We start from the raw sequence: 15,462 nt of genomic DNA, 5'->3' as shown, positions 1-15,462 counted from the left end.
ATATATATATATATATATATATGTATAGTGTTTGATACTGGGGATACAAAGTCAAACCAAATAGTTCTTGTCCCCAAGGAACCTTTATTCTGTTGGGGGGAGGTGGAGGAGACTCTTATATGTGGCAGTGGTGGATGAGGAGCAGGGAGCCCCAGAGTCAGGTTATGTGCTAGTCAAAACTCAGAGGGAGCTTTGAGCCCAAGTCCAGCCCCTTAATTATTATTTTTTTTTTTTTAGGATTTGGAAAGGCAAATGGGGTTAAGTGGCTTGCCCAAGGCCATATGGCTAGGTAATTATTAAGTGTCTGACATCAAATTTGAACCCAGGTACTCCTGACTCCAGGGCCAGTGCTTTATCCACTGTGCCACCTAGCTGCCCCCAGCCCCTTAATTTTATAGATGAAAAGCTGGAGACTCAGATTAACATAGTTGCCCAGGTCCCAAATATCTGAAGTAAGGTCTGGTCATCCTAAATTCAGAACTGAGCACTGTGCTCCCTGGCCACTCAATCTCCTGTCTCATTGCCTAGAATCCCAGATGGATTTCCCAGCATAAACTTTTTCTTTATATGCTGGGAAGTTTAACAAATCAATCTGTAATTCAGTGTCTGTCCCTCTTCCTCTCCTCTGTTTTTATTGCCATCCCCTTCATTTTTTCTTCTACTTTCTCCTTCCTGCCCCTCTCCTCTCCAAGCCCCTGGTGAGGGACAATGCTCTCCTAAACAACCATTTTTAAAAATTTCTAATCCAGAGATGTTCCTCTATTCCTCCCAATTGCATTACCAATATATATTGACATGAGCTTGTGTTTAAAAGTTTATTTCAAATACTAAGGAAAAAACTAGTGCCTTTTCCCTTCTAATCTCTATGTCCACTTTGCATCTATTGTGTAGATACTTAGACATTTGCATGTTGTCTCCCTCATAAAGAATGTGATCTCCTTGAGGGCAGGAATCCTGGTTTTGTCTTTCTGTGCTCAACCCTGTGTCTGGCAGAGTAAGAACTTAATTCTTCTTGACTTGATGTGGCTTTCAGGAATCAGCTTTCCCTGTGTCCAGAGGGAAAAGCTTTAGGCTTCAATGAGGGAATCATATGGCACAGTAATTTTCCTTTACATCCCTATGCCACAATTGTCCAAATAACGGTCATCTACTTTGCAGTAGTTTTGACTGTAAACGATGCCAGGTAGTGATCAGGCAGCACTATTCCCATGACCAGCTGGGCAGCCTCTGGGAAATCCTGTTTGGGTTCCAGGGGGAGTATGGTTCCAAAGCTTTGTAGAACAACTCAACTACCTTATTGATTAGACTGTGAGACGAGTTTGCTATACATGATAATTAGATTGAGAGACAAGTTAGCTAGTCTGTGGTGTCAAGCGGTCGTTGCTACAATCACCACACTGGTACTGGCCCGGCATTGCTGGGGTACTGCGCTGACATCCATAAGGCCAAGGGCTTGCTTCCTATCAAATCAGGTCAAGAGGTGACATGGTTCTGGAAAAGGCAGTGAGAAGGTGGTTTGCACAACACTTCCCTCACTATAATAAACATAATGTGCAAGTCTGTCATCATGTGACCACGTGGTCCTCTTCGGTTATATGGGACAAACATCAGATGTGCTGGAGAAAAATGCTAATATGTTATGGGGTTATGTGAAGACTTAGCAATAGTCCCCTAGAGGTGTGTGCCTTTAATGAAAAAATCTCTGGGTCAGAGTATGGGTATTTTAATCACTTTATTTGTAAATTTCCAAATTGCTTTCTAACATGGTATTTATTTGTAGCTTTATCAATGCACCAATATACCTATTTTCCTAAAAAATCCCTTCAGTATTGACTATTACCATCTTTTGTCATCTTTTTTGAATTTGAGTGTAAGGTGAAACAAGTCTTTTTGATTTGCCTGTTATTAGTGATTTAAAGTATTCTTTCATAGTTTGCAGTTTTTTTTAAGAGAACCATTCCTATTGTTTGATCACTTTTCTGCTGTGGTGGGATCATTTATAAGATTCCTACAAATTTTAGGGTCAACTTTAATATTTCTGTATAATGTTTGGTGTTAACAATTTAAAATAATAAAATTTGTGGGATACTCTGTGTCTCTCTCTATATAAATATAAACACACACACACGTGTGTGTTGTTTAAATATCTTGGTTATCAAACCCTTATGTACGAAATTTTATATTACATTTCCCCCTTCTATTGGGCCACTTCTCTTGGGCGTGTTTGGGCAGAAATTTAATTTCATATAATATTGCTTCTGCCCCGGAGAATACATCTGCTGCCTTAGCGGGGAAATGATTTGCTTTTCTAGTTTTACTCCGCTAAGCTGCTTCATGCTGAAGCCCCGCCCATTCCGGTTCTGCAGGTGTCTGGGGGCTCGCGGACCCTGGCCTGGGGGCGCTGCCCGGGGTCGCGTCGGCCCTTCCCCTTCTCCGTCCATCGCAGAGCGCGCTGCGGGCGGCCCGTGCTCCCGGATTCTGCGACGCCCCCCGGGATGCCGGGATGCGGGCGGTGGGAGGTCTCCGCCAAGGGCCCGGGGAAGTGACTCGTCCAAGGTCACGGAGCAGAGGCCGGGCAGGCGCGGAGCCCCGGCTGGGACGAGCGCCCGCACTGCCCGGGGGCGCGGGTTGGCTCCGGGCCCGGCGGTCCCTGAGCATCGCCCCAGGCCCCTCGGCCGAGCTGGGGCCCGGAGGGTCGCCACGGGCCCCGGCGCAGCCCACTGCGTCTAAGTGCGGCGGAGCCGGCGCGCGCTCCCGAGAGGCAGCGCGGGGGCGCACGCGCGTACGGCAGGCCCCGGAGGCAAAGCGCCCTTGCCCTTCTCAAGATGGCGTCCGAGCCCGCACGGCCCGCCCCCTGCGGCGTCTTGACCTCCTCTGTGGCCCCCACTTCCTGTCCGAGGACCCGGACGCGCGCCCCTCGCCGCGCCTGCCCGGACGCGGCCAACGGAGGGTCCCTCCTCGGCCGCGAGGAGCCCGGCCGAGGGCGGGGCCCCCCGAGCGCAGCCGGCGCCCCCGCGGCCATCCCGCCGCCGAAGCGGCCGGGCGGCGGGCCGGGCGGCGCGGCAGGCTTGGGAGCAGGCGCGGCCGGGGCAGCCTCGGCGTCGGCGCCTAGGTCCCGGCGGCGGCGGCGGCGTCGGGCTCGCGGGGAAGACGCGGGCGGCGCAAGATGGCGGCGGCGGCGGCGGCGGCGGCGGCCGCGTCTGGGCCCCGCGCGAAGGCGCCGGCGGCGGCGGCGGCGGGGGCGGCCGGGCCGGCCGAGGAGATGGAAGTCGAGGAGACGGCGGCGGCCTTGGCCGGGCCCGCGGCGCGCGGCCGCCCCGAGCCGGAGGCGCAGTCGGAGGACTCGGGCGGGGGCGGCGACGGCGGCGACGAGGACGAGGACGACGACGAGGAGCTGGGCTGCTCCTCGGCCGAGGACGACGACGACGACGACGACGACGAGGAGAAGGAGAACGAGGCGGAGATCCAGCGCCTGGAGGAGCAGGTGCGGCGGCGGCGGGCCGGGGGCGGCCGGGCCCGAGCTCCGCGCAGGCGCAGGGCGGGCCCCGGGCCCACGTGCGCGGAGCGGGAGCGGGGCGAGGCCGGGGCCCCGGGCCCCGAGGCGCCCGCTCCCGATGCCCGCGGCCCGGGCACGGGCCTCTCCGCCCCGAGGGGAGCTCCTCACGGGCTGCCGCTGCGGGATCCCCGCCCCGGGCCCCCCGCGAGGGGCACCCCTGCCAGCCCCGCCCGCGGGAGCCCCTGTGGGCGCGGGCACAGCTCCCGGGGCGCGCCTCCTGGCTGCACACCGACGGTGAACCCCCGCGGCACCCCAGATGTAGAAGTGGGCGTGCGCTGGCGCCGGGGTTCAGGCTCCCCTCTCGCTTTACGGGTGAAGTGCAGATCCGGGGGAGGAGGAGGAGGAGGAGGTAGGGCAGAGCCGGGGCCACCGGTGCATCGGAGCAGCTGTCGCATCCAGCCACACGGAGATCAGCTTCTTATTCTAAAGTGACCAGATCTCACCATTTAAACGAGACCCGTGTATTTAGGAACGAGGAGAATCGGGCTCCACCGATGTTCCTAGAAGCTGTATAGCCATACCCACGTAGCCAGGAGGGGGTAGACCCAGGGCCCGTCCCTGTCATGCCCTAATCCTCGTTCCCAACCCTCGCCTTCCTTTCCCAAGGGAGCCTGGGGCGGGGGAGCCCCTGAGGTTAAGAACGCACCCCCTTTGGCGGGCTCCCTGCCGCAGGTTGCTTGCTTGGGAGTATCGGGGTCAGCTCACAGCTCTGCTCAAGCCTGGCTAAGGCCCTTCACCCCTCTGGGTGCCCTCCAGAGCTCTCTGCTTGGAGGACTAGCTTGATGGCTAGAATTTGAAGTTTGATTTCTAGGTTTTTATGTATCACTTCAGGAGAAAATGAAGTAGAGGTGACATTAAACAGATCGTCCTAGAAAAATATTTAGAATTTTTCCCTTATAAGCCTTGATTTTGTTGCTGTGGTTTTCAGAGTGAGAAGCATCACTTTATATTTGTCTAGTCTGTTAGTGCAGTAAATTTGTATAGTAACAAACCTGGTCACATTTTTATTCCCCTAGAATTGAGGAGTTTTTTCCACAATCTGACAAGTGTCACCAATTTAGAGCAAGACCTGACCCTCCTGCTGTAGCCTCCCTGATCATCAGGCTGCTTTTTAAAATTTCAGGCTGGGCAGGACTCAGTCAACTAATGGTGGTTAACATACCAAGATATGTTGATTCCACCCCCCCCCCCCATAACCTGCGAAGTGCTTTTTATTTCAATGATTATAATTATGATTCTTTATTTGAAATTAAAAGCTCTCCCCCAACTTGGCCCTGATGTTTATTACTCAGAACTTCTACTTAGATCCTATGTGAGGGACCTCTGGTTAGTTCTAGGCCACTTGATTTACGCTAGGGTTTTGTTTTTAAAATTTTCCTAGTTGAACCTGTACTGCCACTTGTGAATGGAAGTTGTTTATTGAACTGAATTGGCAGACGATCGAGTCCTTAAATACACTGGCTTAGGCTGGTGGACCTAGTTAGACAAGTATAGTCAGCCTTCTTAGTTATTGATAACTCCTTCCTTTGACAGGTCTGTATTGAACATCTATTAACATCTTATTCAAATCTGGCCTCATTCACTTAATAAGTGCCTAACTGTGTGACCTTGGGCAAGTCACTTAACCCACTCTATGTTCTTTTTTTTTTAGCTTTTGCAAGGCAATGGGGTTAAGTGACTTGCCCAAGGCCACACAGCTAGGTAATTATTAAGTGTCTGAGGCCAGATTTGAACCCAGGTACTCCTGACTCCAAGGCAGGTGCTCTATCCACTGCGTCACCTAGCCGCCCCTCCACTCTATGTTCTTACAAGAGATTTTCCCTGGGTTCCTTTTCAGCAAACTCTTTCCCTTTCCCTGACAGATGGTGTTGAAAAATGTTGGATTATTATTCTTTTTTTTCTCCTTTTAAAATACTCAGTTGATGCTTTTTAATTTTTTAACATCACTGCTATTTCCTGGGACACATCCTTTCTGACAGAAAATTCCTCATAACAAATAAGTGCAGTTCAGTATAACCTCAGCCTCCTTGCCACATGGACAGTGTGAATCCTCAGAAGTCAGGAGAGGTCAGCATAATGGTCCGAGGGTTGATGCTTTCCAGAGATGTTTTCCTTTGCATTATTGTGCTTGTAGGCAATGCTGTCTTGGTTTTGCACCAATTTATGCCTTCTGATTTGGGGTATAAAGATGAACTCTTTAAAATATAGTGGTGAATGTCACCAGTTGGTTTTCCAACTTTTTCAAGATTACATTTAAATTAACTTTTAAAATATCTTCTTGTTAAAGCTTTCCATCAATGCATTTGACTACAATTGCCACGTGGACCTGATAAAGCTACTTCGACAAGAAGGAGAACTTATCAAGCTGAGACGGGCTCGCCAGAAAATGAGTGAACTTTTCCCTCTTACTGAAGGTAAAACTGGGATTGTTGCTACTAATACCTGTCCTTCTCACAATGTAAACTGGGAATATGTTTTAGGGAGCTCTTAATTCCTGCTCTAAGGGAACACGGGTGATGAATGGTCAGTTCCATGCTTTATTCTAGTAAGAATTGATGTGGTCTAGAATTTGACTGATAGAGTCTTTCAGCCTTTGGACTGAGTATCTTGTGGTAGCCAATATTTCCTCAATGGAGAAACCTTCCTTCTGCTGACTGTCTGGATCTTGTTTGACCCAAATTGTTTGGATGCCTCCTTCATTAGATTGGGAGCTTCCTTCTTTTTTTCTTTTTAATTTATTGATTTATTTTGAATTTTACAATTTTTCCCCTAATCTTGCTTCCCTCCCCCACCCCTCACAGAAGGCATTCTGTTAGTCTTTACATTGTTTCCATGCTGTACACTGATCTCAGTTGAATGTGATGAGAGAGAAATCATATCCTTAAGGAAAAAAAGTAAAATATAAGACAGCAAAATTACATAGTAAGATAACATTTTTTTTTTAACAGAAATTGAAGGTAATAGTCTTTAATCTTTGTTCAAACTCCACAGTTCTTTCTCTGGATACAGATGGTATTCTCCATCGCAGATACCCCAAAATTGTGATTGGGAGCTTCTTGAGAGCCTGACTTGTGCTTTTCTTTCTTTCTTTTTTTTTTTTTATACAAGGCAAGGGGGTTAAGTGACTTGCCCAAGGCCACACAGCTAGGTCATTATTAAGTGTCTGAGGCCGAATTTGAACTCAGACCTCCTGACTCCAGGGCCGATGCTCTATTCACTGCGCCACCTAGCTGCTCCTGTGCTTTTTTTTTTCTGTTCCTGGTGTCTGACGTGTAGTAGGCCTGTAATAACTGCTACTTGACTGGCAGTAGTAGTCATAGTGTTAATGATAATGCCTCATTAATAAGACGCACATATTTAAAATACTAATTCCATTGGAAAAACCTAAAAACTCTTAATCTCTGATAACAAATAGTAATCACGATCAGCATCGTTGTTCTATACAAAAAGACATTAATGTTAGTGTGCCTTGTTGGAAACGGAGCTTGCAAAACCATCAAAAACTGTAATGATCCAGTTGCTAGTCCATGAGCTCCTCAATTATCTGGCAATATTTTAATGCATAATGAGTAAAAATAAAAACAGTTCCTTGAAATAGCTTTAATTAAATTTCACATCTGTGTTAGGGGTTACCCTATGGATTTCAGTGATCCCTGAAGGCTGTAGAGAGCAGTTTGGGGATGCTCTCATTTGCAGATACCCCAGGTCATCTTTTTTTTCTTTTTCTCATTTTTCACCCTTTCTTTGAATTTTGCATATCTGAATAAGTAATGGATCAATTTTTACTTAGATTTTCTAACAGATTATTTTAAGCCTCCTGGATATGGATATTTATTTGTATTTTCATCTAATTACCCTAATCTCCCCATCCCCCCTTTCCATTTTCTTCTTCTTGACCCTGTTTGCTGCTTGCTAAGCAGCTTTATCACTTTAATGCATTTCTGAATAGAAGCTCGGAATGTCTGAAAAATATTATTTGAGCATTTTAGAGTATTGCAGGACTAGTGGGGGGGTTAGCTTGTGGGCTCTGTAATGTGACAGTAAGTTGCTATTGTGTTTTTGATCATTAGTTTTGCTACTTTATAAGAGGGAGCAATGCTTTAGCTATTAAGAGGTCTGAACTAGATCCTGCCTATCTCCACCCTAGTGCTTGAACTGTGGGACCTCACACTAGCAACTGGGACTCTTTAAGCCATTAATCTTAATTTTTTTTTTCCACAAAAATTTTAAAACACTAAACAAAGGCATTTCAAGGCAGCAGAGCACAAAAAAAGCAGAATGAAGTTTCCTGTTCGCTTAAAAAATATGGGAGCAGCTAGGTGGTGCAGTGCATAGAGCACCAGCCCTGGAGTCAGGAGTACCTGAGTTCAAATCTGGCCTCAGACACTGCATAATTGCCTAGTTGTGTAATCTTAGGCAAGTCACTTAACCCCATTGCCTTAAATATAAAAAAATTCAAAAAAATATGAAGGTATAAAATCTCCCACGTCTAGTTTCAAAACTCTGATTTGTTTGTGCTTCATTCTGAATTTCCATATGTCTTTTTCTGTGCATTTAAAAAAACGTTCAAACGATCCTCTCTTTTTGGGCATCAGCATTTGCTGACAGCTTCAACCCCAATTAAAAACTGAGAGAAATAAAGACCCTCCCCCCCAAAAAAAGCATAATCTGACTTTTTAAAACACTGTATCCTTCTGTACTTTGTCACCTTGTGTCCTTACCTCTCTGTGAGAAGGTAGATAAATGTGCTTCATTATAGGTTCCCTGGAAATAGGGACAGTATTCTTCATCAGTACATGGAGAATTCTGATAATTAGCCTACCATGTGAGGATTAAGATCATTTTGCAATAAATAAAAATACTTTATCTGAATGAGGCATAATTTTTAAATGATTTGTTTTTCAGATTAGTAATTTAAACATTTACTGTTTTAAATTTAAAAGTTTACTGTTTTAAATCCTATTAGAGATAGTTTGCATTAACACCATAGCAAAATTATGGTCTTCTAATGTTTGCTCAGTATCTTTATATTTTATTTTTGGTAATGATTCCCCATCCTGAAAAATTCCACACTTGATCTTTCCATCTCGATTTAGCTATCATCCTCTATTTTTTGGATAGCTAGGTGGCTCTGTAGTGTACAGATCTCTGGGCTTGGAACCAGGAAGACTCATTTTCATGAGTTCAAATCCAGCTTCAGACACTTATCAAGCTTTCTGATCCTGGAAAAGTCACTTCATCCTGCCTACCTCAGTTTCCTCTTCTTTAAAAGGAACTGGAGAAAGAAGTGGTAAACCATTTCAGGATCTCTGCCAAGAAAACCCCAAATAGGGTTAGAGAGTCAGATATGACTGAAACAACTAAATATCTAACCCTTTATGGCTAATTTTTGTTTGAAAAACTGTTTGCAGTAGGTGCCTTTATTTTCTTTCACTTTCTTAACCCCTTATAATCTGACTTAAACTGAAACTGCTCTCTCCAGTTTGTTTTCTTAGTTGCCTAATCCTCATTCTTTTTGACCTCTCTGTATCCTTTGACACAGTTGATTGCTCTCTTCTCTAGGGTTTCATTAGTACTTCCTCCACCTCCACACCCCCCCCCCCCCAGTCCTCCCTGTCCCCCCTCCCTGACCACTCTTTCTCTAGGTCTCTTTGCTGGATCCTTGTTCATATCATGCTTTCTTATGGTTATAAGGGTCCAGAAGGGTTTCTATCCTGGGCCCTCTTCTTTATGTTGCTTCATTAAGTGATTTCATCTGCTCCCATAGATTGGATTACCATCTTCTGTGTTGATGATTCTCAAATCAGTCTAACCTGCTATATATTCTCTGTTGACTTGGAATCTCTCGTTTTCAACTGCTTTTTCAACCATCTTGAATTTTGAGATCTAGTACACATATTAAACTCATTATGTCCAATTTCCCCCTTTCCAAATCTCCTTATTTTTGAAGGCCTCATCATCCTCCCTGTCTTTCAGACTTACAACTTAGATATCATGCTGAACCATGTCTTTTGCCCTCCCATATCTGGTCTTTTGCCATGGCAACCTATTCTCTGCAATCTCTCTTGAAGATCCACCCCTCCTCTCTGACACTGCATCTACCTTGAGGCAACCCTCACCACTCCACCCCTGGACTATTGCAATGCTATTGATGGATCTTCCTGCCTCAGATCTCCTCACTCCAGTCCATCCTTTATTTTGCTACTAAAGTGATTTTCTTAGAATGCTGGTTTGGTCTTATCACCCCCAGTCAATAAATTCCATATTACCGGATCAAATACAAAATTATTTGCTTGGTTCTGTAAGCTCCCCTTAAGCCTTTCTAGTCTCCTTACCCCTCACACCCCACCACATCTTGTTCCATTCAGTGTCACTGCCTTCTGACTGATCCACATACAGGATACTCCATCTCTCATCTGATATTTTCCTTTATTGTCTCTCACATTGGAACAATCTTCCTCATGTCTCTTTCTGGTTATCCTGGCTTCCTTTATGTCCCTACTAAAAATCCTGTCTTCATTTAAAATCCTGTTTTCTGTGTGAAACCTTCACCACCCTCTCTTCATTCTAGTGTCTTTCCTGCTTCTCTCTTTTAATTGTTGCCTATTTTTTCTGTATTATAGTTAGTTTGTTTATATTGATTTACATGTTGTCTTTCCTATTAGATTATGCACTCCTTGAACGGAAGGATTTCTTTATCCCAGAACTTCACAGTGCCTAACATATATAAGGTATTTAATAAATGTTTATTGACTGATGATAATCCAAAGAGGAATTTTTCTTTCAGAAATCTGGCTGGATTGGTTGAAGGATGAGATCAAGATTGCCTCAGATGGCTCAGATCGGGAGAAAGTATATGAACTCTTTGAGAGAGCTGTAAAAGACTATATTTGTAAGTTTCTAAACCTTGCTTGGATACATTTAAAAATCCTTGTAATATAACATAGCAAAACATTCTTGTCTCCTTTCTTGGGTTTTACTCTTTTAATCCTGTGCAACAGCTATTGCAATTGGGATACCATATCAGCAATGTTAGACTTGAATTCAGTGTCTGGGCTTATTATTGGTTTATGGGCTTGAATAGAAAAAGAATTTTAAAATAAAAAGAAGCAATTTTTTTCAGGAGTACTTAAAATTTTGTGTATTGATCTCCATGTCATTTTTCAAGGAGTGAATTTTCAGGGTCATTAAAGCACATTTAAATGCCATTGTTTTTAAAAAGTTGCTTTAGATGAAGAGCTTTCTTATGTATGCTTTTCTGTTTTCTTAGAAAGTATTGATTGAGCAGTAATTATCCTTTTGAGTATTTGTCACTTTTTCAATCATTATGCATATTCCTTTATTGTTGTGTCTACTCTTCTATTGCTAGGAGGGTAGGGAACTAATGCTAAGTGAGCATGTTCAGATGAGAGCTTGTCTTATGCAATAACAAGCATGGACTTTGTGATGTTCCTTCTGACTATTCCCAGATCAAATCCTTTCCCAGTGTCTGTGCAATCCTGGGACCTTGAAAGCTGTTCCAGGTAGAGCTTCTTTACCTTTGTGATGACTGACTCTTTGTCAGTCTAGTGGAAGCTATGGACCCTGCTTAGAATAATGCATTTAAATATGTTAAAAAACAGGGACAGCAAGGTGGCGCAGTGGATAGAACACTGGCCCTGAAGTCAGGAGGATCTTGAGTTCAAATCCACCCTCAGACACTTAATTACCAAAAAACCATATAGGATTAAAAGGAAGCTTTATTGAAACAGTTATTTAAAACATTTTAAAAAACCAAGCTCATGGATCCCTGGGGAATCTCAACTTTAGTAAGTTCATTAAGTTGGAGAAGTTCCAAGGATGGACCTGTGTGCTTCTCATTTAAGGACTTCTCACTCGGGGGCAGCCAATCTCTATGCCATTCTTGCCAAAAATAGGACAGGTGGCAGATGCAGATTTGTGGGTAGAATAGCGTCCACTAAATGATTGGGGTAGTGCTTGTTCAGGTCTCTTTTTTTAGGGTTTTTTTTTTTTTTGCAAGGCAAATGGGGTTAATTGGCTTGCCCAAGGCCACACAGCTAGGTAATTATTAAGTGTCTAAGACTGGATTTGAACCCAGGTACTCCTGACTCCAGGGCCGGTGCTTTTATCCACTGTGCCACCTAGCTGCTCTTGTTCAGGTCTCTTGATGTCAACTATATTTCCCAATTAAAACTGTTTCTTAAAATGTCTTTTCTTTTTCAAGGTTTAGTTTCTAAGTTTTAGAAATTATTTTCCATAACTGTAAGCAGAGAAGAGGAGGAGGGTGGTCCCCAAAAAGTAGAAACAGAATAGACCTCACCTATCATTCTGAGGCAGTGGCTGGGAAGGAAAGGAGAGCTGCCTTTTGTGAAAACATGCATTTCTAAAGACTGCTACTATGGAAGCATAGGCAAAAAAATTTCACAGGTAAGACTAGAAAGATAACACAAGGACAGAACATTTAAAAAAGGATAGTGAGTCTAAATTTTCTAAGAAGGGATCAAGTAAGGATGACCCTAGATTCAGCTTTTTGGGAAAAATAGCAAAAAACTGGAAAAGTTGGTCTGAAAATGACTCAAGTATAAAGGAGAAGGAACAAATTGGAAATCAAGGCAGTTGTGAAGAGACAGCAGATGAGAAACTCAAATGGAATGACTTGAAAAGAAAGTGAAGTCAGAGCAGACAACTCAGGAGTAAAAGGAGCTAGGGACACCTGGTCTCCAGGCAGAGACAAACTGGACAATACCTCAGAAGAAAAAAATTGTGACCGAAAAAAGAACAAAGTTGAGTGAAGTAGTGGTTGATTTGGGGTAAGATAAAAGTATTGTGCTGGCACATGGTTCCATCTGTATTACCCAGTTTTATTTTCTGTATGGTAATTTTCTGTATGGTAAGAAGCATTTGAAGAATTAAAAGAAAAATGGGTTGATCAATTGAGTAAGGCTAAGTATTCCAGAAATGTTAAGAAATTTCTCATTTACAGCAGTAAATCACAAATTGCATAAATGATAAATATAAATTTTAAAGGTCAGATGTGGAAGATGTTGCATTATATGGAAGCATTTAGCTGTAATGGAATATGATTGCAAAACAAGGTGATTTTGGAATAGCACAATATCCTGGTAGCAGAGCTCTAAGGGAATACTTATTCTGGCTTTACAAGCCTGCAATTCACCTAACTCCAGAAGAAAAAAAAATGTTGGAGGTACGGCCTGGTAAGCACAAGCAATTACGGATGAAATGAAAGAGATTCTTGCACCAGTGACTCAAAGAAAACCATAATTAAGCATTCACTGGTATATGAAATATTCTTGAAATTTTTCACTGCTGTACCTCCCAAACTAAGTCAGAAATGATTGAAACAATCAGAAGCTTTAATATATCTTGCAAAAGACATGGCAGATGGCACACTGAAGGTCATTATTATTAAAACAATGAAGATTGTAGCCAGTAGTGAATATTCTCATTAATTATTGCTGATAGGACTTTTTTGTATTGCTCATCTTTCGTTTTGAAGAGGGCCAAGGACTGATGTCTTGACTCATGGGTGAATTGGATTTCCAGCAGAGTTGCACAAAGTTGTCAGCCTCACTCTCTTCCAGAGTCATCAGTCTACTTGATGCTGGGATCATTAGTTTCCTGTCAAATAGAGTGAATGATAAATATGGGGAAGTTCTTATATTTGTTAAGTCCTAGAAATTTTACATATCTTGTACCTGAAGTCATTGAAGTTCTGTGGAAGGCTGGTGGAATGCACATGGTGAGATAGTACAATCTACAGTAAGAAGCTCTTGGCTCTGTTTCCCCAACCCTGTTAAGTAGTGTGTAGGAGCATCCCTAGAACTTGGTGACAGACACAAATACATGTGTATTTGTGGTTGATGCTGCCCCTGAAATGATTCCTGATGGCAAGATTGGAGAACTTCAAATGGCAGAACATCCAGTTGGATATCTGGTTCTGAAATAAATGGTTATTAGAACAAGATTTTAAAAACTGAAAGAAAATGGGGAAAGAAGATTTCTTCAAATACTTGCTGAATCAGGTATTCTGTAAAGGGAAATGGAAGAAGTGATTTTTTTTTTAGATTGGGAATTAGTATCATCTTTAACTTACTTGAGTTGCAAAATCCTGATTTGAAACAGTTCTAAATATTTTGTTTTTTGTCCAGAACTTAAGTGTAATTTTCTTTATTTTAGGTCCTGAAATTTGGCTGGAGTATGCTCAGTATTCAATTGGTGGGATTGGTCAGGAAGGTGGTATTGAGAAGGTTCGTTCCATATTTGAAAGAGCCCTTACTGCAGTTGGCTTACATGTGACCAAAGGTGCAGCCATGTGGGAGGCGTATCGGGAGTTTGAAAATGTGATTCTGAAAACAACCCAGGTAAGCCCTGTCATCCTTAGGCCTTCCCTGGTTTCCCTCAGGCATGGGAAGTCTGGTGGTTTTTCTTTAGGACAAGTGATACTTGTGGACCATACAGGTCACAATTATTCTATTGGCTGAGAGAAAGGGTCAGGGTAAAGCCCTTGGAGGCAGTGGGTCTCGGTTTGGATCTTGAGTTTCCCAGTCATTATTCCTTGGTCAGTCAATCACTTCACTGTTTGGAGCCTTGGTTTCCTCACTTGAGGTGAACAGTGGGAACTAAGCTGCCTTTAAGATTGCTTTTAGCTCCAAGTATGTGACCTGTAATCCATCAACTTTGTCAGCCCAGGAGAGTTGCTTGTCTCTAGACTCAGGTTCCTTTAACAGTTCGGAGGCTTGACAGTAATGAGATTTTGGTAAGATTTTCTTTTTAAATTCTAGATCAGGGCTGTCCAACCTACTTTTAAAAATTTTTATTGAGACATATTTTTTTTTCTTCCTTTTAATTTTTTTTTTTAGGTTTTTGCAAGGCATTAGGGTTAAGTGACTTGCCCAAGACCACACAGCTAGGTAATTATTAAGTGTTTGAGGTCGGATTTGAACTCAGGTACTTCTGACTCCAGGGCCGGTGCTTTATCCACTGTGCTACCTAGCCACCCCAGAGACATAATTTCAAAATATGTTTTGATTTGCCATTTTAGTGAGAGCTTTGTGGTAGCTTGGCTAAGTTTACTAAAGCATTTAGTAAACCCACAGGGGGATGCATAAAATCCCGCATGCGGCCTCTGGGCCACATTTTGGACAGCCCTGTTCAATCTCATAGTAACCCTTTGAGAGGAAGTAAATTAATTGCCATTTCCTTGTATTTTTACAAATTTCTTATATTACAGTGCATTCTCTTGCATAATATTTTCTTTATAGTCCTTTTTTGAAGAACGCATTATTAACTTTTTACATTGAAGTTACAGTTAACAATAATGGTTGATCTCTATACCTATATAAGATTTAGAAAACATTTAAATTCGTTATCTCATTTGAACCGTATAATGGTCTTTTCCCTCATTTTGCAACTGAGAAAATATGTGGCTCTGAGGTGGGGAACTAACTTGTTTGAAGTTGTTCTGCTTATGAGGCGCAGAGCTGGAAGCATCCTGGGGTTTCTGATTACAATTCAGTGTCTTCTCCACCTTCTGATTGATTAAATATGTTGGAACCTAGTTCTCAGTATTTCTTGTATAATTAGGTTGGGATGGACTCTGTGTGTGTGTGTGTGTGTGTGTGTGTGTGTGTGTGTGTGTGTGTGTGTATTAATGGATGTTGGTCCTGCTTTGCTCTTGCAGCCTGCTCCTGGCAGCGTCCCAACGCCTGAGCAGCAGCAGGCTCTGGCTGTACAGCTTGAGAGGATCCACACACTCTTCCGCCGCCAGCTGGGGGTCCCACTTCTAGGTGAGGTACCTGGAGTTAACGTAATGCCCTCTAGTTTTCAAAGGCTCCAATGGGTCCTGTGGTCCCATTTTAGAGATGAGAAAGTTTATTCCACTCAAG

At 43.5% G+C, this 15,462-nt stretch overlaps 1 protein-coding gene across 1 annotated transcript in view; it reads left to right on the top strand.

Annotated features, from left to right (window-relative positions):
- Positions 1-3,227: 3,227 nt before the first annotated feature.
- The window catches only part of SART3 (spliceosome associated factor 3, U4/U6 recycling protein), a 29,295-nt gene continuing 17,060 nt past the window's right edge, over positions 3,228-15,462 (top strand). The window contains exons 1-5 of the mRNA XM_074206068.1: positions 3,228-3,484; positions 5,844-5,970; positions 10,344-10,448; positions 13,754-13,938; positions 15,258-15,363. Coding sequence (XP_074062169.1) covers positions 3,263-3,484; positions 5,844-5,970; positions 10,344-10,448; positions 13,754-13,938; positions 15,258-15,363 — 745 coding nt within the window. The 5' untranslated portion in view covers positions 3,228-3,262. The remainder of the gene's footprint in view (positions 3,485-5,843; positions 5,971-10,343; positions 10,449-13,753; positions 13,939-15,257; positions 15,364-15,462) is intronic.

The sequence above is a fragment of the Macrotis lagotis genome, chromosome X (assembly GCF_037893015.1).
Source record: "Macrotis lagotis isolate mMagLag1 chromosome X, bilby.v1.9.chrom.fasta, whole genome shotgun sequence".
In the NCBI taxonomy this organism is placed as follows: domain Eukaryota; kingdom Metazoa; phylum Chordata; class Mammalia; order Peramelemorphia; family Peramelidae; genus Macrotis; species Macrotis lagotis.
This window is presented reverse-complemented; position numbering and strand designations above follow the sequence as displayed.